The sequence below is a fragment of the Ahaetulla prasina genome, chromosome 3 (genome assembly GCF_028640845.1).
Source record: "Ahaetulla prasina isolate Xishuangbanna chromosome 3, ASM2864084v1, whole genome shotgun sequence".
In the NCBI taxonomy this organism is placed as follows: domain Eukaryota; kingdom Metazoa; phylum Chordata; class Lepidosauria; order Squamata; family Colubridae; genus Ahaetulla; species Ahaetulla prasina.
In genome coordinates this window covers 38584441-38607932 of record NC_080541.1, presented here as the reverse complement: position 1 = coordinate 38607932, position 23492 = coordinate 38584441, and the positions used below count along the sequence as shown (strand labels likewise).

General features: G+C 37.4%; 2 protein-coding genes across 2 annotated transcripts; one reads left to right on the top strand and one right to left on the bottom strand.

Moving 5' to 3' along the window:
* Nucleotides 1-2694: 2694 nt before the first annotated feature.
* LOC131194906 (myelin P2 protein-like) lies at nt 2695-7334 on the top strand. The gene is made up of 4 exons (XM_058176488.1): nt 2695-2810; nt 4066-4238; nt 4655-4756; nt 7212-7334. Exons 1-4 carry the CDS (start codon nt 2735-2737, stop codon nt 7260-7262), a joined length of 402 nt encoding a protein of 133 aa, XP_058032471.1. The 5' UTR covers nt 2695-2734; the 3' UTR covers nt 7263-7334.
* Nucleotides 7335-8866: 1532 nt separating this feature from the next.
* Nucleotides 8867-23445, bottom strand: IMPA1 (inositol monophosphatase 1). Its single transcript, XM_058176480.1, has 9 exons — nt 23303-23445; nt 19243-19315; nt 18375-18508; nt 17076-17180; nt 16829-16874; nt 16598-16706; nt 14471-14579; nt 12965-13116; nt 8867-11406 (listed from the first exon to the last, which is right to left on the bottom strand). The coding sequence occupies exons 2-9, from the start codon at nt 19303-19305 to the stop codon at nt 11288-11290; spliced, it is 837 nt and encodes a 278-aa protein (XP_058032463.1). The 5' UTR covers nt 19306-19315; nt 23303-23445; the 3' UTR covers nt 8867-11287.
* Between the last annotated feature and the right edge of the window lie 47 nt (nt 23446-23492).

Here is a 23492-nt window from a genome sequence, read left to right as displayed (position 1 = left end):
TAGCAAACTATGCAAGTAAAGCATTAGCCCTGATTTTTGGGGTTTCTGCTTCTTTCCATCCCACATTTTAAAAATGAACATTATTTGATGAAGAATTCTGAAAAACCTGAAATCTGCATACTTTTTAAAATCATTTGGTTTTCCTAATAATAATGCCACAATAATGTGCTGTTTTCCTCTCATGGATCCATGTTGCTGCATTTCTTTATTCAAAACAGTGTGCTCCCAGTTTACAGTATGCAGATCTTTTTGGAGTAGCTTGATTTCTGTTTGAGTTTTAAACCTGTTAATTCACCAAAGAGCTAGCAATCATGATGAAGTGTTTCATTTATATACTCATTACATTTGCTTGACATTTTTAAAAAAATTGTAACAAATTTAGAAACACCAACAATGATAAATCATTAAAGAAACTCACACATTTCTTTGCTATGTCTTCAGACAAGCCGGTCAGCTTTATAAATTGAACTCTAGCTTCCTTTTTGCACACTGTATTATGACCTTAGTTCTACTTGTCAAATATAATCCTAGCTGTTTCATTCTGTGAAAATACAAAGACACCCCCTGCTGGTCTGGGTGACAAGCATAAACGTCTGATTACACTCTCTAAACTTTCATAACAATTTTGCTAATTGATTACCTGAATCATAGTGACATGCAGGGATAACAAAAACGTGTTACCCTTTCTTCCCCTTTTGCTGTGTATTTGCATTCGATTATTTCATACAGCAAATGCCAAGATGTTCTTGTTTCCAATCAGAAATCTTTCTTTCAGGAGAATATAAGAGTTGGGCTGGCCAAACTATTGGCCCCTTGAACCAGTACAGTATTCTCTGACCAGATACCATTTGCAGGTCATGAGCAGGCCCTCTGGGCCACCATCATCTCCCGCCAAAGTACGTAGAGCACTTTCACATTTGATGGCCATGTTCTCTAAGAATGTCTCTGCTCTGCCTTGAAGGAGCGTACCAATTATCTCGGGGCAGGGTGGGAAGAAGGAAGAAAGTTTTAAAAATAAGGTCAAAATACCATCATGGTGAACAATTTCAGACTTAAAGAAAGAAAGAAAATTTCAGACTTAAAGAAATTTATTGACAGGCAGTTAGTCTGTTCTTGGTCTATGGGATAGGGTACATTTTTAAATATTTTACATTTTTAATATATTACATCCTGGAAATCCAAAGGTCTTGTGGCCTCTTTTGGATGTACAGTTCAGTAAAAAAACAAAACAACTAGAGGCCTTCAATTTAATCTCTCTATCCAAAAGGGAAGCACTGTGAGATTTGCAAGGTAAGTTGGAGAAAAATAAATATATTTTTGTTCTGTTGCATAGAACTGGCTTCCACCCACCTACCTATAAATATTCTTATTCTTCCTTCTTTCTGCTTTCTTTTTGCAGGGATGGCAACGGGGTGCGGTTAAAGTCAAGATGGGAGCCACAAACCCATGATTCAAGCTCTTTTCCTTTACATGCATCAGTGTGTGCCAAAAGGGTTAGGGCTTGGGTTAGAGCTGCCATCTTGATTTTTTTCGGCCTTTTCTAGGATACCTTTGTTCTTTTGGCCTAGGACAGTCACATTCCATTTCTGATAAGGAAGCATTATTTAGAAATCCAGGCAAAATGCTTTGCCTGAAATGTAGGGATGGGAACATCCTGCCATTCTGAATTGCTGTCTGCTATGCAACTCTTAAAAGTAAATGAAGGCTATTGAAATCTGTTTGCTTTAAATTGTAGTCTCTTAGGTGACTCAAATTACTTAACAGATAAGACGCCAATGCAATGCAATATCCTGTTTGTGTTGAACTTACTTCCTGAGTCTACCAAAGTAATGGAAAGTCCTACTGCTAAAAATAGGCGTTAGCCTGCTTTGTGAATAATATTAAGCCATTATAAATCTTTCAACAAATTGGAATAAAACCTGACTGTGGTGTGGTATGAACTTCTATTTGTCCTGTCACAAGTTATAACATAACTTCTGTAGGTGCTATTTTCATTTCATTTCATTCTTCAAGGGTTCTCTCAAACAATGTTTTCCAAGGCACTAAGAAATAATAAACATTTAAATGTGAATGAAAGCAGAACTACCAAAAATAACTGTAAAATAAAACACTACAGTGGCAGGAAAATATTTGAAGCCAACATTAAAATAATCATCAGCATTGCCATGCATAGTTTAGGAAAGAACAGTGAGCAGACTCTAAACATTTTGTTTGGTTTAGTACAGTTGCCCAGCCATTCTGGATTACTGAGAAAGCTAGAGTGAAAAATGACATATTTTTACTCTACTCTTTTTAAAAAATATTAAATACTTTTTGTTTTTACTCTACTCTTAACCAGTTTCACCAGTATCAAAAAGCCCACTTAAATAGCCAGGATTCTTGCTAGAAATACTGACCAATGAAGTGTTAGGGCTCATAGCCACACCCTGGAATATATTGGGAAAGAAATGGGATATGAATGTACAGTAATTTGTCCATTGTAAACTAAGAAGTACTATACATCTTAGTAATGGAGTGGGGTTTTCTGTCTTGTGTTGGCCTTAGTTCCTAACTGATTTCTCCCTGCTTCTAGTCCATTATAGTACAAAAGTGGGACGTTCCTTGGAGAAATTCAAATAACATAACTTCACGCGAATCCATGATGCAGCTAGTATTGTGAAAATCTATCAAAAGTGATTCTGTCATATTAATCCACAGATCTATTCCCAGTTTTTTTTCCCTACATCATAATTAAATGATGGTGGAGCAATTCTTGGGAACCTGGAAACTAACCTTGAGTGAAAACTTTGATGACTACATGAAAGAACTCGGTAAGCAAGCACACTGCAGGAAAAACCTAAATTTTTAGAGATAACCAGATTTACTTGTTTCTTAGATTTATAGCCTGCTTTTTATCGAACAGCAAAAAGTAGCATATATGATGTACCATTCTCCCATTTTTCTCTATAAAAATGTGAAGTATGTTGGATGGACAAGGAGTGAGAATGAGTAACTGATCCACAGTCAGTGAACTTGCAACTTTGGGTGTTCCTAGGGTCAGGCCAACTTTTTAATCACTACCTTTTTAAAGTGTGTTGCCTACAAAGGAATATCAGATATTTTTGTTTCCGAACTTTGGAACAAATACTATGAGATACAGTAAAAGAATGAGGTATATTTAAACTGCAAAAAAGAAGAAGCATGATAGCAGTCTTTACCATTAAAAAAGAGAGTTGACTTGTTCTCTCTTGATAGGCTGGGAGGTGTTAGGCCTGCACTTACATAAGGAGGTCTAAAGTATTTCTTCAAAACATGTTTGAAACCAAACAGAGCTATAATAATTACTTTTAAGACTCCCTAAAATGGCAATTTACAATCTGATGCTCCTTGATAAATTGGATTGCAGTATCCATCATCCTTAATTGAAATTGTCATTGCCTTTTCCAATTCGGTACTTTTCGGGAGTATTTTTGACTAGATCTTACAGGTATAATTAGGACTTGTAGATCAACATATTTGACACCTATCAGGCTGAAGAATACGATGTGTCTTGGATATTTTATCTTGGCTTGCATTGGAAGATTCCTAATCAAATCCACAAAACAAAATAAAATTATCCTAAAATCCAAATCTTGATTGTCTAAATTCCTCCTTCTACACACTGTTTGAAGTAGAACATCTTGTGGGTTGTTTTTTTTTAAGTTTTATTTAACCAGACCTGCAGTCCCATACCTGATTTGGAAAATATGAAGATTTAACCCTGTTACCAGGATGAAAATAAAATGGAATTTTATGGTTCACTGAAGTATGTTAATGAAAAATTAGAAACTACACCAGTGAGCAATGTGTCATTTCATTTTATTTTCAGTAAGTTTTAATTTATCTTTTAAATATTTTTTTGGATTTATTTTTACTTTATCTGTTGTTTTTCTATAAGATAGGTATTCTTTCTTAGAAAAAAGGTAGCATATAAACCAAAGAAATAAGAAATGCTAAAAAAAACAAAAATTGCCATTTTCTAACCTGAGTTATTTCTAACAAGGCCTTAAAAATACTGGATGATATTTCATATTTTGCATTCTGCAGGAATAAGCTTTGCCCAAAGACACTTGGGTTCTCTAGCTAAACCCAAAGTAATCATCACTACGGACAAAGATGTCATCACCATCAGAACAGAAACTATCTTTACAGTTAATGAGATCTCCTTCCAACTGGATGAAGAGTTTGAGGAAAGAACAATAGATAACAGGCTGGCCAAGGTAAATATTTCTAGGTTTTATTCCCATGTTTAAGAAGAAGAGATAGAATAACTTGCCATATAACAGAATCATTATTAGAACGTTGTTCTAGTGGTTAAGGTACCAGACCAGAAAGCAGAAGATTGTGTGTTCAAATTTTGCCTTAGTCATGCAAGGATGATGGGGGACTTTGGACCAGTCATTCTCTCTCAGCCCAACTCACCCAAGGGGTTGTTGTTATAGAGAAAATAGGAGGAAGAAGGAAATGTATGTTGGAAATATTTGCTGCCTTGAGTTATTTGTAAAAGTGATGAAGGCAGGATACCAGTAAATAAATGTCAGCTAATGGAAAATGGGATGTATGGGGAAGGAAAGAAGGGAGTCATATAACAAGGTTGAAGAAAGTATCTTCCCCATAACTTCCTATGTATTTTTAGAGCATTGTAACAAAGGATAATGACACCCTCATTCATATACAGAAATGGAATGGCAACCATACTACTATCAAAAGAAAAATAGTAGACGGAAATATGGTGTTGGTAAGTTTTCTTCAGTCTACCCTGCCTTTTAATTTATTTAATTCTATATAAAGCCCCACAAAGACTTGATTTTAGAGGAACTAACATGTACCTCATTGTTTCTATGGCATTCCTAGCTAGCAACATAACATTTCAATTGTTCTCATTTTCTATTAGTATTATTTTGTTAATTATTAAATCCACATTAATATGTTGGGAATTGGGGGATGCTCAGAATACCCTAACAGCTACCAAGAAGATTTGGGGTTTCTTCAGCTATACCTGCAGAAATTGTTCAATGCTGAACTCAGGCAGTATAAGCTGTGAATTATATTTGTGTGAATTCAATCCTTTAATGCTTTTTTACTTCTTTTTCACTTTATGAACTGGACTCAACTATTTTTAGAATTAAAAAATGACAACTCTGGGGAAGAGGGATAAGGAGCATTTTCTTCAAACTGTAACTTCAAAGTCACTCATATATTTGAAGTAATCTATTCTACTTAAAAGATTTCGAGAATAATTTGCTAGTTTGGAGGAGGAAAACTACAGATAGTCCTCGATTTACAACCACAATTGGAGCTGGACTTTACTTTGTTAAGCAAGGCTTTGTTAAGTGAGTTCCACCTGATTTTACAATCCTTTTTTTGCTAAGGTTGTTAAGCAAATCACTGTAATTGTTAATGAATTGTTGTTAAGTGAATTTGGCTTCCTTCGTTTTTACCTTTTGGAATCTGGCTGGGAAAGTCACAAATGGCAATCAGGTGACCACAGATGCTGCAATTCATGCTGGTTGCCAAGTGCCTGAATTCTGATCATGTGGCCAAAGGGATATAGTTACAGTTGTAATTGTGAGGACTGGTCATAGGTCATTTTTCTCACTGCCTTGTAACTTTGAACAGTTGTTAATGAATGGTTGTAAGTCATGGACTATCAGTATACCTTTTTGTGTAAGTGGATAGCAACTAAAGCACATGGAGATTGGCAGGCTGCTATGCAACCCAGTATAATGCAATGTGGAAGAAAGCTTGACCCCAACATGCAGCTCCAACCTCCTTTTGGAAGGCCCTACAGTTTTTCTGACCATTATTATTGAAAATCACACCTTGGTTTTCTGTTACTTTAAGATAAGAAGCCCTTGAAAGCTATAGTGTAAACTGCAAAATAGCATTAGCACAGTTTAAAAGAAAAAAAGCGTTGTCCTTCCAAAAGTGCACAATCTTTTTGGATTGCTGCAATGTGTTCTACCTGGGCCTGCTGTTGAAGACCACTGAGAAGCTACAGCTTGTCCAGAATATGGCATCATGTGCAGTGACGGGTGTCCCTAATTTTATCCATGAAACACCTCTGTTGTGCAAGCTGCACTGCACTAGTTTCCTTCTGGATGCAATTCAGGGTATTTAAAGCTTTACATGGAACAAGGCCTGGTTATCTGCAGGACCAGAGGTGGGTTTCAGCAGATTCTGACCAGTTATGGAGAACTGGTAGCAGAAATTCTGAGTAGTTTGGAGAACTGGTAGTAAAAAATTTGCCTGGTCCTGCCCCATCTATTCTTTGCCTCCCAAATCCCAGCTGATCGGGAAGAAATGGGGATTTTGCAGTAATCTTCCCCTGGATTAGGGAGGGAATGGAGATTTTACAGTATCCTTCCCCTGCCACTCCCACTAAGCCACTCCCACTAAGCCATGCCACGTCCACCAAGCCACACCCACAGAACCTGTAGTAAAAAATTTTGACACCCACCACTGTGCAGGACTGACTTTTCCTAAGGACATTTACACATCCTACCAGATCAGATAGAATGGGCATGCTCCTATTCCCTTACCTTAAACATTGCCATCTTATGAGATTTAGGAAATATGACTTTTCCGTGGTAGCCCATATCCTATGGAACGCTTTCCCCCTTGAAGTTCAACAGGCCTCTATCCTCTGAGCTTTACTAAAAGCACTGAAATCCCCGCTTTTCCCTCAAGTTCTTGAGTAGGGTAAGGTACACGAGAAGATTTAGCAAGGGACTATATGTGAAAGCTTAACTTTGGTGCCAGGTTTTTATTTAATTGATATGTGTACTGTATTGTTTCCATCAATGTTGTTTTAATTGGTGATTGGGAGCCACCCTCAGTTTGATATAAGATGGGTGATTATACAAACATTTTAAATAAATAACTACATCCCTAATTTTGTAGTCTTGACCTTTTGGTATTACCGTTGCAAACATAATGGCAATGCAGACCTGGCTCAGTATCTGCTTCTCATTTTGTAGGGTCAGCACAATTCCTGTCAGGTTTAGTTTCAGGTTTTGGAATTTTTTTGCTTTATTGTGGTCTATTCTGGAAATACTTGTGATGGGAAGCAGATGAAAAATTCTAAATGGATGTTAATTATAGTACATTTAAATGGATGTTAAGTATAGTACATTTACTAGGAATTTCTGAGTACATGAAATTCCTACTAGCATCTTTTTCTCTTCTTCCAGGAATACATCTTGAATGATGTGATTTGTACCAGGGTCTACAAAAGAGTATAAGACAATTCTTTCCCAGGTTACGTTTTCCTGCTTCTTATCCTTCAAGTGATGTCAATGTTAACTGTGGTGCTCGCATGCAGGAAGAAATAAAGAATTCCATACTGAAATAAGATTAAAGAGAAATAAGTCCAACATCTTAATCACAATGTTATTTATCATAGGATTACTATTTTCTCAGTGATCATAGTCATTGAACTGATTCTGATATTCTTCTTAAAGCTAGCATCTGCATTGGGACCTACTATGCAAGTTGAAATCAAACCAATACAGAATAAAGTAAAACTGCTGGGGATTTTTTAGCTGAAAATTAAGGCTCTGTTACCATAAGTTAGAATCACACCAGTCTTTGAAGTTCCATTACACTACTGATTCAGGTATGATAAAGGTAAAGGTTCCCCTTGCACATACGTGCTAGTCGCTGACTCTAGGGGGCAGTGCTCATCTCCGTTTCAAAGCTGAAGAGCCAGCGCTGTCTGAAGACATCTCCGTGGTCATGTGGCTGGCATGACTCAATGCCAAAGGCGCACGGAATGCTGTTACCTTCCCACCAAAGGTGGTCCCTATTTTTTCTACTTGCATTTTTACGTGCTTTCGAAACTGCTAGGTTGGCAGAAGCTGGGACATGTAACGGGAGCTCACCCCGTTACACGGCAGCAGTAGGGATTCAAACCGCTGAGCTGCTGACCTTTCGATCGACAAGCTCAACGTCCTAGCCCCTGAGCCACCGTGTCCCTTCAGGTATGATACTAAAGTAGAAATAGAATGGAAAGATCACCATGAGAAGCCATGCATTAGTGATTGCACAAAAACTTTACTGAATAGATCAGACAGAGTGTGACACACACACACACTTTTTTTAAAAATAAAGCTTGATAATAAATTCTCCATTTTGAAATTCAGTTAAACAGTCTGATAAAATTCCACATGGTATGTGGAATTTGAGAATTTGTGTGGGGATTAGGAAACTTTTGGGATTGTTGCTATACTGCAAAAGTGGAAACCTGTTTGTGATCCCACCCCCAGAATTCTAATTGCCCCATAATTGATTGCATGATTTTTCCATAATTCTGTGGCATGAAATATACAGAGACTGTTGTGTAAGTCCCCTAAGTGGGGGAAAAATCTAATCTCGTAAAACTAAGAAAAAAGATCTTTCTCTATCTACTTTATAATTGCTCTGCTAGTTACAGCCCCCCACAGGCCTGGCTAGATGGCTCAGTGGTGAAGACGCTGAGCTTGTCGATCAGAAAGGTAGGCAGTTCGGTGGTTCAAATCCCTAGTATAGGTTTCCTGCGTGAGCAGGGGGTTGGACTAGATGACCTCCAAGGTCCCTTCTAACTCTGTTACTGTTACAACTCACAATCAACCAGAAGTGGCAGATATTTCAGTTTAGTCTATCCAAAATCATAAACTAGCTAGGCAAGACAGCAGCCATCATTGTCAGTTGAGAAGAATAGCAAACTGAAAAGCAGAAGACATACTTCAGTGTATTATAAATAGGACAACTGTATTCATCAGGAAAGCAAAGAGAAGTATTTGAAATGAGGGATACGAGTCCCTCTACTGGCAGATTTAAGTAGGTCCAGTTCCGTGCATTTTGGGGAACCAATTTAATAAATCAATGAAAACATATTTTTAAAATGAAATAAGGAGAGCTATCAATTTCTTCCTTTTTTCCTTTCTCATTCTTGTCTTGCCATTTTGTAAATCTTTTTTTTTTTTTGCATTGTCCGTAAACTTAATACTTTAAAAAAAAAGGCAACAGTGTAAATTGTATAATGGTAGTGCTGTTTCCAGCAATATATTTAGAAGATGGGACAAGATGGAAGAGTTTCAGGAATAGTTTAAGAAAACCATTGAAATGATTTTTTAAAAAGATTGATAAATTGCTAGATAGAAGCTGCAGCTTGTAGATTTCTGAAAAGAACAGGAGAAAAAACATTTAAAGAGATAATTTATAACTGACAAAACTGATATTTATTTTAAACATATTATGACCTCACATTTTAAAACAATTTACATTTTACAATATAAATCAATTTATTGTTGTATTCTAAACTCAGATATTTTGCAGAAGTCCAGGTATTCCTATTTGGCCTGTTCTTTACCAAATCTTGTTTCCACACAACAATTCACGAAAGTGGATTCCAAGATACCCAGAGTTCAGCCAGAGATTGATACGCAAGTAAAATCAACAGGAAATGAAGATTAGGCTAAGAACAGTTTATTTCTACATGAGGCTAAACTCATACAATTTGAAAGGAAATGAGCTAGGGGAAAAAAACTTATCAGTGAAAATTATATGTATACTTATCACTACTTTGGAACAAATCATTCTTCCAATATGCCAAAGCTTGCATAAGTATAGCTAACGTGAGAGTACTAACATAATAAAGTTTTTAACCCAAAATACAAGAAGATAAAAAATACGCATGGAAAAAAATCAAAAATTTTCTGGGCTTGATAGCATTGTATGAACTTGTCAGAAAGGCATCCCCAACAATTGAAAACAGCTGTAAACTGTTTGGGCTATTTGGATTTTTAAATTTTTTTTACTTCATTTCAGGGACATCGGGACATCTGGATGGTTGATGCCTGTTCACATTCCATTGCTAACTCTGGAAAAAATAGATTGAAATCTTATATTTATGATTTATCATCAATTTGGGAATATATCATTAGTACATCAGAATTATTCTGTCATGCAAATCTTTGTGTCAAAGTTATGGTTAGATTTGAGTCCTGCACATCACAAGCATCAATATATGATTCCAACCTTCTAAATGTTATAAAGCTTTGTAAAGCTTCTTCACATCTTCAATTATAATTTTCCCCTACTAATGGATATAGCACTTATGAAGTGATTTACAGTAAACCACTCAACTGTACTTTGAACACTCTTACAGAATAATCCCTGAAGAACTAGTTTGTTAGTTTATTAGAAAATGCAACATCTTGTGGGACCTTAAAGGCAAATAAATAGATCACACTTTTATGGGTCAAGGCCCATATTATGTCACTGATACATGCAGGTTTATAGAACATATCGAATTATCCATTTTAAGTACATTGCAAGGCAAACTGCTGCACCTGAAATACTTATTTACCTAGTATTTCTAAGAATGAATCCAACTCTGGATTAAATATCTACTTCAAATCATCCAGTTTATGAAAACTGGAAATAAATGATTAAACTACACATATGTTCACATACCCAAATAAAACAAAAATGCCTAATCCAATAAAAGTTCAATATTAAAAAAACACACCACTTATTTGATTGTTGCCAAAACACACTTATGGTGGCTTAAACTGATATAAAATACTGTTGTATTATCTACGATAAGTAAGATTTTTAGTTTTAGTTTGGTCATACCTTCTGTTCTGCTATTGTGTTTGGTATATACTGCGTACAATACTCAATAATTACTATTGCAGTTTATGGAAACTCTTATATAAAATATGAATAAAATATGTAAAAGGAAAGTTAACAGAAGGCATTCTTTCGCTTAGGAAGTATCAGCGGGGAAGATTTTTCAAGCAATCAATTTTCAAAGCATGTTGTTCCACATATATTTAAAACAGTACATCCATTACTAAGCAAGGGAATCAAGTTGGTGGAGAAAGAACAGTCTAATCATAGCAACTGCAAGGGGAAAGAGGAAAAAGCATTTTGCTAGGGATTTTATTCTTTTCCCTTATAATATACAAAGGAAAAAAATGTCACATGGAATTGCGGACAGTCAAACTTGTTCGGTACTGTTAATTATATAGATGAATTACTCCATCCTCTTTTGCACCATATCCCATTTATTTTCTTGTCAGAGACAAGAAAGCATGACATTTAAAAATGTGCCGCACACATGATAAATAATAAAAGAAATGTTTAAAACATTGGAGAGGGGAAGGATTTCAGCAGCAGGTTTTGACATATCAAGATGAATAACTGAGTCTATATTTACTCCGGTACAATGGATGAGCATCAAAGAAATTCTTAATGAAATAGAGGTCATGTGTTAGGTTATTTAATTCACTGCATCATCCCTTTGAAAAGGAATGGTCTGAATCTCTTTTGCTATCCGCTCTGCTATTGCTTGACAATTTGCAGCAATGATCCTTCTTGACATCAAATCAAATGGTCCTCCTAGAAAAACAAACAGATATGTCTATTGAACACACAAGTCTATATATCTGACTTATTTCTACTAATTCATTGATAAAGTGACCTAAATCAGCAGAGATGCAAACGGAATATTGTTTCAGGAATTAAATTTTATTTTCCTAAACTACTGTATTTTTTGGACTATAAGACACACTTTTTTGTCTCCCAAAAGGAGGTGACAATGTCTGTGCATCTTAGAGACCGAATATTGCCAAAGCCCCGCCCATCCACCAGCCATTTTTTGGCATCTTCACACCCCGTTTTCAGGCCTTTTTCGAGCCCATTTTCAAGGGTTTTTTCAGCCCATTTTGAGTTTTTTTCTGGCCTGTTTTTGAGGCTTTTTTGGCCCATTTTCAAGGCTTTTATTGTTCCATTTCGAGGCTTTTATTGGCCCATTTTTTATGCTTTTTTTGGCCCATTTTTGAGGCCTTTTTCAGCCCATTTTCGAGATTTATTTTGGCCCTTCCCCCCCCCAAATGGGCCATAAAAACCCTTGAAAACGGCTGGAAAAACCCTCAAAAATGGGCCAAAAAAAAAAAAAAAAGCTGGAAAAGGACTGAAAAAAGGGAGGCCAAAAACTTTTTGTTGTTGTTTTCTTCTTCTAAATTTAGTGTGTCTTATAGTCAGGTGCATCTTATAGTCTGAAAAATATGGTATATTTGCCTGTTATTTCAAATTATATTCAAATTCAAAACAGCATTCATGTCTTTTCCCCAATAATTATTCTGGCCCAAAATAATGCTTCCATGGCTGACAGTCGATTAATTTGGCTCTCCAAATGTTTAATTGGACTCCTTGACCGTAGTCCAATACTTTCTACTATACAATAATGATTCTCGGACTAGTCCAATTAATCAAGACAAGGAACAGCCTCATGTACAGTTTTCAAATCCTGCAGCACAGAACAAACGATGATCAAATACATTTTCAGTCTTGTATGAAATGTTAGCAACATCAAGTTTCTATGTAGGCACTGAATCCTAGTGGAAGAACTAGCTTTACAAATTAAAAGTGGAAAAATCTTACATGTCAATCACACAGTAGCCATATTCACGTGGCCTAGCTTCTAGAAAGTTCTTCCTTGTTGTGGAAGATGTATTACTGTGCATGCAATTTCTTAATTCCCATTTTGTTTTGTTCCTTAGCAAAGCAGTGGTGGGTCATTTAATATTTTGAACTGAGATAGAGTTTGCATGTTACAAAGGAAAAACATAAATCAGGATAATTCTTATTTTATGATTCCGAGCAGGGTACAACACAGTAGAAATTAACAGCATTGCATCAAACCCTTGTGATGTTGTCATGCAAATGCTGTTGTGATTTACCTAGTTCCTGATATTTGACACAAATATGGAAGTTGCAACATTTGCATGATGATATGTATCCTGAACATTTTGTTATTCTCACCCTCTCTACAAGAAAATTCTCAGGTATGTATCCCTGAGTGGAAAATACTTAACCAGTCAAGTTCTTTAACAGTCTTAGTCACAAACTGTTAACTGTACAAAACTGGCTTTACTTTGTTGTCAAGATATTTTACCTGAGATGTCGAGCAGCACTCCCCCTGCTTCAAGAATGATAATTCCAGCTCCTGCCATGTCCCAGCAGTGAATTCCCATCTCATAATAGGCATCTGCTCCTCCTGTGGCCACCAGGCACATATTAATAGCTGCTGTCCCTACTGCTCTAATCCTAAAACAGGTAACAGAATAACAGGTAACCTATTATTTAGCCATTGAAGTTAATGACTAATCATTTGGACTACTGAAGCACAGGAACAAACTCTGAATTGGGGAGCTGAGTGGAACTTAGCAGAATTAAGTGCACATACCTGAATCTGGATGTAGCCAATATCAGGATATTAGTCTTCATAATAGCACTCTACGACATTGTTCTATCTTAATTATTCAATATGTGCCTTTTTCAATCAGCTAGAATTGTGACTGCACATTATATATTTTTATTACTGTGTACAGATTCTTTTAATAAAGATAATACATTAAATGGTAATTTGTCAGTGCATTTGGAAATCAGCGACATACATCAATTAGAGGTAAAAAAACAAACTCTTCCGGATGTTGAAAATCAAGTGCAACATCCAAACATCTCTTTCCATTATTCAGTGGACTTGGGTCCTTATTTCTAGCTAGTACCTCTGAACTGATGGCATTCAACAATTTATTTATTTATAAAATTTATAGGCTACCTATCTTACCTCAAGGTAACTCTAGGCGGCTGAGATTGAAAATTTAAACCCACTACCAGGAAAGATAGGTCAAGATTAAATTATTTTTAAACAGATTGCTCCTGTTGAATTAAAGCTATCTTCCTTTCCAACGCCTTAGAAACATTTACATTAACACTTTCCCTTTTATACTATTGTATAAAATTCAATTACATTCAATAGTATAGAATGTGATGGATGTGTAGTTGTGTTTTATTTTTATAATTATAATGTACGCTGAAGAAGGCATTTAATTTCGTTGTATGAGGTGCAATGACAATAAAGTAAACTATCTTCCTTGCCTTCAGCAATCACCTTCTGAGACTTTGCACATTATATATTTTATGATTGCGTACAGATTCTTTAATAAAGATAATACATTAAATGGTAATTTGTCAGTGCATTTGGAAATCAGTGACATTTGGCCCACAAATCTCAAAATTGGCAAATAAGCTTTTGCATTGCCGCAAACAGGCACACCTCTGCACAATGATTAACTTCTATTCTTCGTCACTCCTAGCCTAAATTTTTTTTTCTCCAGCACTGCCACTCATACTTAGCATACAAAGTCAGATAGTTCCTTGGTCATAAAGAGTAGGGTGAGGTTTACAATCAACATTCTTATTACTTTACTTTACTATACAGAGCCTGCTTTCTGCTTATATCATTTGAGACAATATATTGAAACAGAGGTCCTTATTTGGATTTTTGCGTGGACGGAGAGGATAATGGGGACATTTTCATCTCTTTGGAAATATCTGCATTGTAGTGATGTTCCATGACAAATAAATGCAAATAAATCAAAATAAAAAGATACCATACCCATGAATAGGAATGCTAAGGAGCTTTTGCATATTAGAAAGAACTGTTTTTATAACTTCTGGATTACGGTCGGATCCCAATTCTGATACTAAGAGTGCTTTTGTAATTTCTGCAAAATAAAACAAAATTGCATCCATTAATTTACATTTGATCAGTGCTGTTAAAAAAGGCAAAATCAACAATTTTAATATAAAATATTGTTTAAAACACATTGTTACTTATTTTGTATCTAATGCCTAGAAGGGTGAGGAAAAAGGCAGTGTCTGCCCCCAAGCTCACTTAATGCTTACTCAGATATGTATGACCTGAATATGAAGAAGAAAACAAAATTATATTGTGTAAATCTTTGTTAAAGAATCCAAGTAATTATGTCCCACAAAGTTCTGAGCGATCCTCTGGCCCTGACAATTGAGCCTGGGTACCCTACAGATATTACATGAACAATGAGGTTGCATTTTATTCAGATATATGGTATTCTCCAAATTGATTTTCCTGTTGCTTGTCCAAGTCAGATATCCTCTGTACTGTTTCCCACAAATTCACCTTCTTTTAATGAAAATTTTAATTCAATGGCAAACAGGCACAGAACACCTTGGCAATGCTTCAAAAAATAAAAAAAAAGGCAGACAAATTGTCTGAAATGGCATGGAGGTATCAAGCAGATTGCTTGAATAGCACACCTATTGCCAGTTAGCACAGAAGCAATAGTAACTATGCGCTAAGACAGGGGTGTCAAACTCAATTTCACTGAGGGCTGCATCAGGGCTGTGGTTGACCTCAGGGGCCCGGGTGGGCGTGGCCGACTGGGTGGGCGTGGCCGACTGGGTGGGCGTGGCCAGCTTGACACCAGTCCCCAAACTGCTGGAATGTTTCCTACTCGCATTGGGTAGGCTGGGCCAAAGCGATGCGGGTAGACTGGGCTGAAGCAACAGGGCGCAGTCCTTACATTTTCAAAGGATGGCCCCATGGGCCAGTTCCAGCCACATCGCAAGCTGGATTCAGCACACAGACTTTGAGTTTGACACCCCTGTGCTGAGAACACATACAGAGTAAGCTCCATTTCCAAGGGCGTTTGATCAATCTTTTTGCACTAAGTGGGGCAGTTATAGGTCAAATAGAAACATTTCACTCTTCATATACTTCTTTGGATGACTGCCATCAGATGAGCTCATCCCTGTTGTAAATGATTTGCAATGTAAATTACGGAAGTACATTTAGGTATTTACATCCCTCAAGGCAATTTCTCAATTTAATATAAGAACAAAAAAAGCCTTTGCAGATTTCTGGAAGACATTATTATATTTTTATCCTGCTCTTTTATATGCATATAACTCAAGGCGGTGAACATACTTAATACACCTTCCTCCTTCTATTTTCTCCACAACCACCACCTTGTGAAGGCTTAGAGAAGGGTTGATCCAAAGTCACCCAGCCAGATTTTTGCCTAGGGCTGGCTGAACTCTTATGGTTTCCACCTTTACCATTACACCAAACTAATTATTGGAAGAAAAAGAAGATTTTAGGAAGAAAGCCAACAAAGGGTTATGGTGACCATACAATTTTAGAATAGAAAGAAATTTGAAAAGTGAAAGTCAATGGAAAAGGTCAAGATATAGCAAGGCCAGTATAAAAACAAACAAACTTCAAAGGAGAGAACTTGCCCTATAGAATGAGAAAAGGTGAAAAGGTGAAAAAAGTGTAAAGAACCTTTCTCAACTGCAGATTGATATCAGCAACAAGGGGATGTGGAAATGTAAACAAGCAAAGCCTTTATTTTTTATTCTATTACAAATAACTCAAGGCAGCTAAGATATCCAACATACCTTTCCCCTATTTTCTTCACAACAACCACCTTGTGAAGTGAGTTGGGCTGAGAGACAGTTCCAAGCCTTAAGTATGAAAAAAATTTCCTTGGCAAAGGAGCTAAGTAGGAAAAAACCTTCAAAGAATAACAGGGCAAAGGAATTCCAAACTAAAAAGGTGCAGAGCTGTTAAACAGGATACGGTAATCATTGCATAATCGGTGTGAAATAGGCTAATGCAGTCCTCTGCTTCCTGAAGTTTATGGAGCTCTGTGAAATGAATTCTCACCCTAGTGCATAGAAACCAGAAACGGCAAAGTTTTACCTCGTTGTTTTGACACTTGGAGTTTGTGTCCATTGCAAAAGGCTCCTTTTCCTTTTCGAGCAGTATACATCTTGTCTTCTACACAGCTATACACAATTCCAAATTCCATCTGTTATAAGAGAAATGCAACACCTATAGATCTTTAACAGTCTAACTTTACATTATAGGAAGAGGTTCCAATGAAAACATTTTTTCCTATTAGAAGTTAAAATAAATCGAAAAATCGGTTACCTGTTTCTTTACTACAAAGCCAATTGAAACGGCTACAAAGGGAAACCTTGAAGATCAAAAAGAGAAATATATTGCCTTTGTAAGATGAGGACAGAAGCAACAACTATAAATTAGAAAAGTAAAATTTAGAAAAATTATTCTAGACACCCCTAAATAAAATACTGAAAAACATGTTCTAACATTTTCATATCAAAACAGAAACAAAGACCATCCTCTAAGTAATATGTAGTGATAGCTGAAAAAGTACCTATGCACAAAATTAGTTGTTCCATCTATAGGATCAATAATCCATGTGGGATTATCTGTCAAAATACTTCCTGCACCAGCTGCAACAGATTCTTCTCCGATAAAGCTAGAATGAACAACAATATACAAAGACAGACAACAGATTGTAAATCCGTATTTAATATACATGTATCATAAAGTAACACTACATCTTCAAAAGCCATAACTCATCCAGTAAACTACTTTTAGGTCATTTTAATTTTTTAAAGACCATCAGTCTTAATCAATACAAAGTTGAATGGTTACAAACTTATTTCCTGAACAACCGAGTAATTGGTCCATGTAGTTAATACTTCTGTACTTAGAAGTATATAGTCTGCTGCAGCTTTTTTCACTCTAATATCTCCAGATGTGTTAAGATCACAACAGCCAATACTGTAATTCCTAGTCAATGTAATTGGGAAACAATACAGGCAGTCCTTGAGGTACAACAGCAACTGGGACTAGAATTTCCATTGCTAATCAATAAACATCCCTGAACAGAACGCCATTTTGGAGTAGTCAGAATTCCTTGAGGCTGTTCAGAAAATGGCAGCTGCTTCTGGGATGCAGTTGCATGGATCCAAGGATCCTGAGCCATGGAGTAACCTGCCCTCCTTCCCCAAGGTGAGGTATGGAGCTCTAGATATCTCCAAAAGTTAAGTATTTGATGGGTAATGGGGGGTGGGGGGTGGAAAGCAAGCCCTATAGGAACTCACTGGGAGGGGAAGTAGTCCAAGGCCTATGGGGACTTGGGGAGGTGGGATGGGGGGAGATAGGTGGAGGCATTGGAACCTCCCTGAGCTTGGTTATCAGGGTGAATTACCATGGGGGCAGTGTAATGGTCATAATATCAAAACGGGATCTTTTGTGGGTGGAGGTGTCTGTCATAACTTTGCTAAGCGACCAGTTTTAAGTTAAAGACCACCTATATCCAGTTTCCTTATATTTCTCTTGTAACACTTGATTTATAGCCATTCAGTTATTATTGCTGCTACTCTGTAAGATTTTTCTCTGAATCTTTCTTAAATGGAATCTCAAGGTTTCAACATGGACTCAAGACCAATGTAGCACATAGTGGAATTATATCTTTCCCTGATTTGGAATCTATTTATTCTATTATTGCTTCTATTAACATGGCCTAAATTGAGTTTGCCTTCTGCACAGCCACTTCACATTATCACAAAATTCAATTAGTTAATTGATGATAAGTCCAAGATCCCACTCATGGGTACCTTAGAGACATTCTCTTTTGCAATTAACATCATAAAACATGCTGTACCTGTGTGATGGATATTTTTCTTTTATAGAAGATATAATCATATTTTCCACTTTTTGATCAGTGACTGTGACTAGATCTGCTGGAGAACTTTTAATCATGACAGTTACTTCCTCTTTCAATGCCTCCCGGATTACCTGTGCAGAAAAATCTTTATATGATTATTTTGAAAACAGGGCAACTGTATAAATAACGTTCTTAATTATCAGTAAGACTTAAGTTAAAACTTGTCTGTGGGGCAAGGCATAGAAGTAGCAAGAAAAATTATACTAAAAGACTCCGATTCAATTCTTATTTTACAAGGTACAAACATTTGTAATGAATAAAAATGTAGAAAATGGAAGAACCCTTTCAGTTTGTGTTCAGGTGCCATGCATTAACTAATACATATGGGGGCACTATAGGAAGTACACAATTTTATAAACAAATTGGTTAATTGTTTTTATAAGTTGACCATGATTTAGTTTTTATAAATTGACTATGATTCTAAATTTTATACTTATTTTCATATTTTAAAGTATATGTGATTTCTTGTTTGCTCTGTAAAACCCTCTTTTCTTTGTATTGCTTAGATAATAGACAGAAATACAAGTCAGGTTCTTGAACACGTACAACTTGTCAGAAAAGTTAATATTCTTAATCAGAGATGGCAGCTTAGGGCCTAGCTGACACAAGTGTCCCTCAATTCATTATTTTTGTAGTTTTTACAGCAGTACTGAAATATGTTAATACAGTTATTCATTATTGGTAACTAGCCACAATTTCCAAGCTGTGAAGGCTAAATTTAAAATCAGTACTTAAACATTTAAACCATTTTTGAGAATATTTTAAAATGTTTCTCTAATCCCAATAGAAAGTAAATTATTCATACCTCTCCAGCTTTTCTTGCTAAAGCAACTGCATGGTTCATGCATTCTTCCCAAGGATCAGCCATCTTGAACTACCTAGAATATAACATTTTAGTTTCTTTTAACTTGTAAAATACCATACAGTATTGATGCTGAGAAAAAAAAATTCTTTCCAGAATCTTTGTCTTCAGTCTAATTACTCTGGATTTTCCTTTTTCAGATTTTATACTCACTTACTATAGATCAGTGATGGCTAACCTTTTTGCTATTGTGTGGCCAAAGCGGGAGGAGCGTGGGGTGTGTGTCACGTGCATGCCCACACCTATAATTCAATGTGCCCTTCCCCTCGTGCATGCGCATGCGACCTCCACCACGGTCCCCATGCTTTTGGCACGCAATGGCACGGTGGGCCCAGAAGACCCGTTTTTCGCCCTCCCCAGGCTCTAGAGGCTTTCTAGGATGTAGAGGATGTAGAGGCTTTCTAGGATATCCCCAGGCTCCAGAAGCTTTCTAGGAGCCTGGGGAGGGCAAAAAACAGGCCTTCTGGGGCCACTGGAAGTTGGGAAATGGGCCATTTCTGACCTCTGGAGGGCCTCCAGGGGGGTGGGGAAGATTGTTTTCGCCCTCCCCACTTGGGGAGGGGGAAAACCACTTTCCCCATCCCCCTGGAGGACTTCCGGAGGCCGGAAAAAGCCTGTTTTCCAACTTCTGGTGGGCCCAGAAGGCCTGAAAATCAGCTGGCTGGTGCATGTATGCACGCTGGAGTTGAGCTAGGGCAACGCTCGTGTGCCCAGATATGGCTCCACGTGCCACCTGTGGCACCTGTGCCACAGGTTCACCATCACGACTGTAAATGATACACAAATAAAGATTAACATTAGTGTTCTGGTATCTTCCTTAGAAATTTCTTTGATTAAAAAACTTAGGGATTTTGTTTGCTTTTAAGCATTGTTTTGTTCCAGAATTTTGGTATCACAGCTAAAAATATACATGTATTTGCTTGGAAGTAAATTCTATTGAATATGACGTTTTTTTATTTATGCTTAAAGATACAAGTCTAGAAGAATTATATAAATAGTCTTTAACAGGTTGATGAATAAAAAATATCTTTGTCCAGTCTTCAATTTTTTTATTATCATCCAATACAGGTGATATTTACAATGAATAGATAGTGTAGGCAGATGCAATTAATTGGATTTTTTACAAACAGGATTTGAATGTAATTTGGGACAGAAATCTGCCCAGATTTCTTGATAGTGAAATCGGTCTCACATAAATTTAATAAATAAATAAATAATGGTGAATTATTTATAGTTGCGCCCCTTTCTAGACTGGGATTCCTTATGCACGGTCACTCATGCCCTCGTCACTTCTCGCCTGGATTACTGCAATGCTCTCTACATGGGGCTCCCCTTGAGGAGCACCCGGAGGCTCCAGTTGGTCCAGAACGCAGCTGCGCGGGTGATAGAGGGAGCCACTCGTGGCTCTCATATAACACCTATCCTGCGCAGGCTGCACTGGCTGCCTGTGGTCTTCCGGGTGCAGTTCAAGGTGCTGGTTACCACTTTTAAAGCGCTTCATGGCTTAGGACTGGGATATCTTCGGGACCGCCTTCTGTTACCACATGCCTCCCACCGACTGGTGCGTTCCCATAGAGAGGGTCTCCTCAGGGTGCCATCAGCCAAACAGTGTCGGCTGGCGACCCCCAGGGGGAGAGCCTTCTCTGTGGGGGCACCTACCCTCTGGAACGAGCTTCCCCCAGGACTTCGACAACTTCCGGAACTCCGGACCTTTCGCCGCAAGCTGACGACGTATTTATTCTTCCGAGCAGGGCTGGCATAAAATGGTTTTTTTTTTAAATTGGATTTTAAATGGGGTTTTATATTATATTATGTATTTTATATTTTAATTTATAGGCCATATTGAATAAGTTTTTTTAAATAGTGATTTTATTGTAGTATATTGTACTGTATTTTATCTGGCTGTTCACTGCCCTGAGTCCTTCGGGAGAAGGGCGATATAAAAATTAAAATATTATTATTATTATTATTATTATTATTATTATTATTATTATTATTATTATTATTATTATTATTATTATTATTGCAAAAATGAGGAAAACCCTACCCCCAAATCTAGGGAAAATTTAATGACTAAAATAATTAAGCAGATTAACAACGAGAAAATGCAACTTATGGTATAGCTTAATTATTATAAAATGAAACATTGCTCTGGACTGACAGAAAGCAAATTTATCCTACACACATGGAGGGCCAACTAGGAACATAGTGAAGGGATGTAGGGGTTGAGCCCACTGTTGAATTCTCTGTTACTTTCCAAAAAACAAACAAATCCCACTCAAATTCTCTTTCTCTGCTAGTTACTACTAATTGCTACTACCAATTAGATTTTGATTAACTTGTGTTAGCTAATATAACAACTCAATTATATCCAGCTGTTTTCTTTGTTTTTCTCCCGGCCAAGCAATTTGTGAATTCAGTATAGGATGGACATAGCATGAACATTTTCTGAAATGGGGAATCTAAGTTATCATCTTTTCAGCATCCTTTGAGACAGCACCTACTGAGAGCACAATTCTGCCTCCAGAACACAATTCGGACGCCGTTAGATCCAATCTGCTTATCTGAGGGCTCCTTATTACTTTATCTTTGCAGGCTCTTCCTTATTCTTTGCCAGCAGAGGAACCTTGATAGTGGCCCTAGGGAAGCACTGGTCTGACCCCTTCCTAGCACTCAGTAGATTATGTGCATCAGAAAAGGTCGTCTCTTTCTGCTTCAGGCTGGTTAGCTTCTATCCAGTATTGCTAGGGAGTACCTGTCTACTTCCTCCTTAATTATAATTAGAAAACACCAAATGGCAAAAGAGCATCTCTGGGAAGATGGTGCTTTTTCACCTTAGCTTCCCTGGAGCACTTTTTCCTATCTTCAAGCAGAGATGATTCCTGCTATGTCAGGAGGCATATTCCTCCTCCAGCCAAGTTTGCAGACAGCTTTTCATGACTTCTTTCTGCCCTTATTCTCCTTTTCTAGCTTCCCCATATCCTAGTGGTTCTGAGATATGTCTGCTTTTCCTCATCCATCCTGCTGTTCCAAGCAGAGGAAAGCCACCAGGAAATGAGGGGATGGCATGGTGCAACAGGATGGGAGTGGCTAGGTTGTCAAAGGGCACAGGCTTCTTTACTTTTTTCTAGGCAACAGTATAAAATAGCTAGCCATTTCCTTTCTCAGAATGACATTTTCTGCATTGCCCATTTTAGCATAAAGCCCTGGGATCTCCTGGTGGCCTCTCATCCAAGTACTAACCATGTCCGACCATTTAGGTCTTCCCCTTCCCCTGGGAATCTTCCACATCTCATTGCCCACATAAGGTCAGCAAGAGGATGGAACTGGAGTAATGATTCTCTTCTTTCAATACTATTTGATCTTCCTTTACAGCAGAGGAAGTGGTCTTGGAAAGATAAATCCTGGCTGAGGAGGGTCCTTTGTGCCCTTGAATGTCATTTACTGACTGCCTGATCTAGCCTAGTGTACATTTTCTTCAAAGTAGAAGTGGCACATCAAAACAGTCCTTACATTTATTTCTAAATAAATGTACCCAGGCTTTTAGGAGACATTTATACAAGGAATGGTGGGGCATCTATGCTAAATAAGTTTCCAGCATCCAACAAGGACATTTGTAGCTTTTGAGAATTAAAAAAAGGGGAGTAGGATTGTCACTTCCTGTTTTGTTTGGCTGCTGTTTAAACAAGAATACACAACACAGAACAGGGCTGCAATTATGCTTTTTGAAAGTACCGGCCTTGCATATGTAATGGATCTGTCCGGAAAAAAAACCCTACATTTTCCTGCTTCCATTAAAGCCATTTTCTATGACCCAAAGCTCGACCTTAACATACATGACACCGTGATAAGGGAGTTGTTAACGTGTTGGAGTGCAGTCGACTCTGAACCCTACGAGCTGCTGTGTCAAAACAATAGAAACAGTTGGGAGAAAGAACAAAGAAACCCTAGAATTAAATTAGATCACCGCTTAGAACAGGCAATCTCGCCACCTGGGACTTACCGTTAGCAGGCCAATTTTTTTTGCAGCAGCTACCGGGTACTGGCAAAGCCGGTTGACTAGGCACCGCCTCATCAGCACCCACTGCGCAGGCGCTGCAAAGACTTACGCCGTCCCCTCTGCTCCTGCGTTGCCATTGCAAATTGACTGAGCTTTGCAGGCAGTGCGAGCCTGAAAGAGCGAGGCCCGGCTC

What these genes read in the sequence shown, in the direction of transcription:
- LOC131194906 (XM_058176488.1), top strand. Translation starts at nt 2,735, where the DNA reads ATGATGGTGGAGCAATTCTTGGGAACCTGGAAACTAACCTTGAGTGAA. An exon ending in TGACTACATGAAAGAACTCG is followed by an intron (nt 2,811 to 4,065) that starts GTAAGCAAGCAC and finishes TGCATTCTGCAG; the next exon opens with GAATAAGCTTTGCCCAAAGA. An exon ending in TAGATAACAGGCTGGCCAAG is followed by an intron (nt 4,239 to 4,654) that starts GTAAATATTTCT and finishes ATGTATTTTTAG; the next exon opens with AGCATTGTAACAAAGGATAA.
- IMPA1 (XM_058176480.1), bottom strand. Translation starts at nt 19,305, where the DNA reads ATGGCTGATCCTTGGGAAGAATGCATGAACCATGCAGTTGCTTTAGCA. An exon ending in GAAAAATATCCATCACACAG is followed by an intron (nt 17,181 to 18,374) that starts GTACAGCATGTT and finishes TGTTCATTCTAG; the next exon opens with CTTTATCGGAGAAGAATCTG. An exon ending in CTTAGCATTCCTATTCATGG is followed by an intron (nt 13,117 to 14,470) that starts GTATGGTATCTT and finishes TACCTGTTTTAG; the next exon opens with GATTAGAGCAGTAGGGACAG.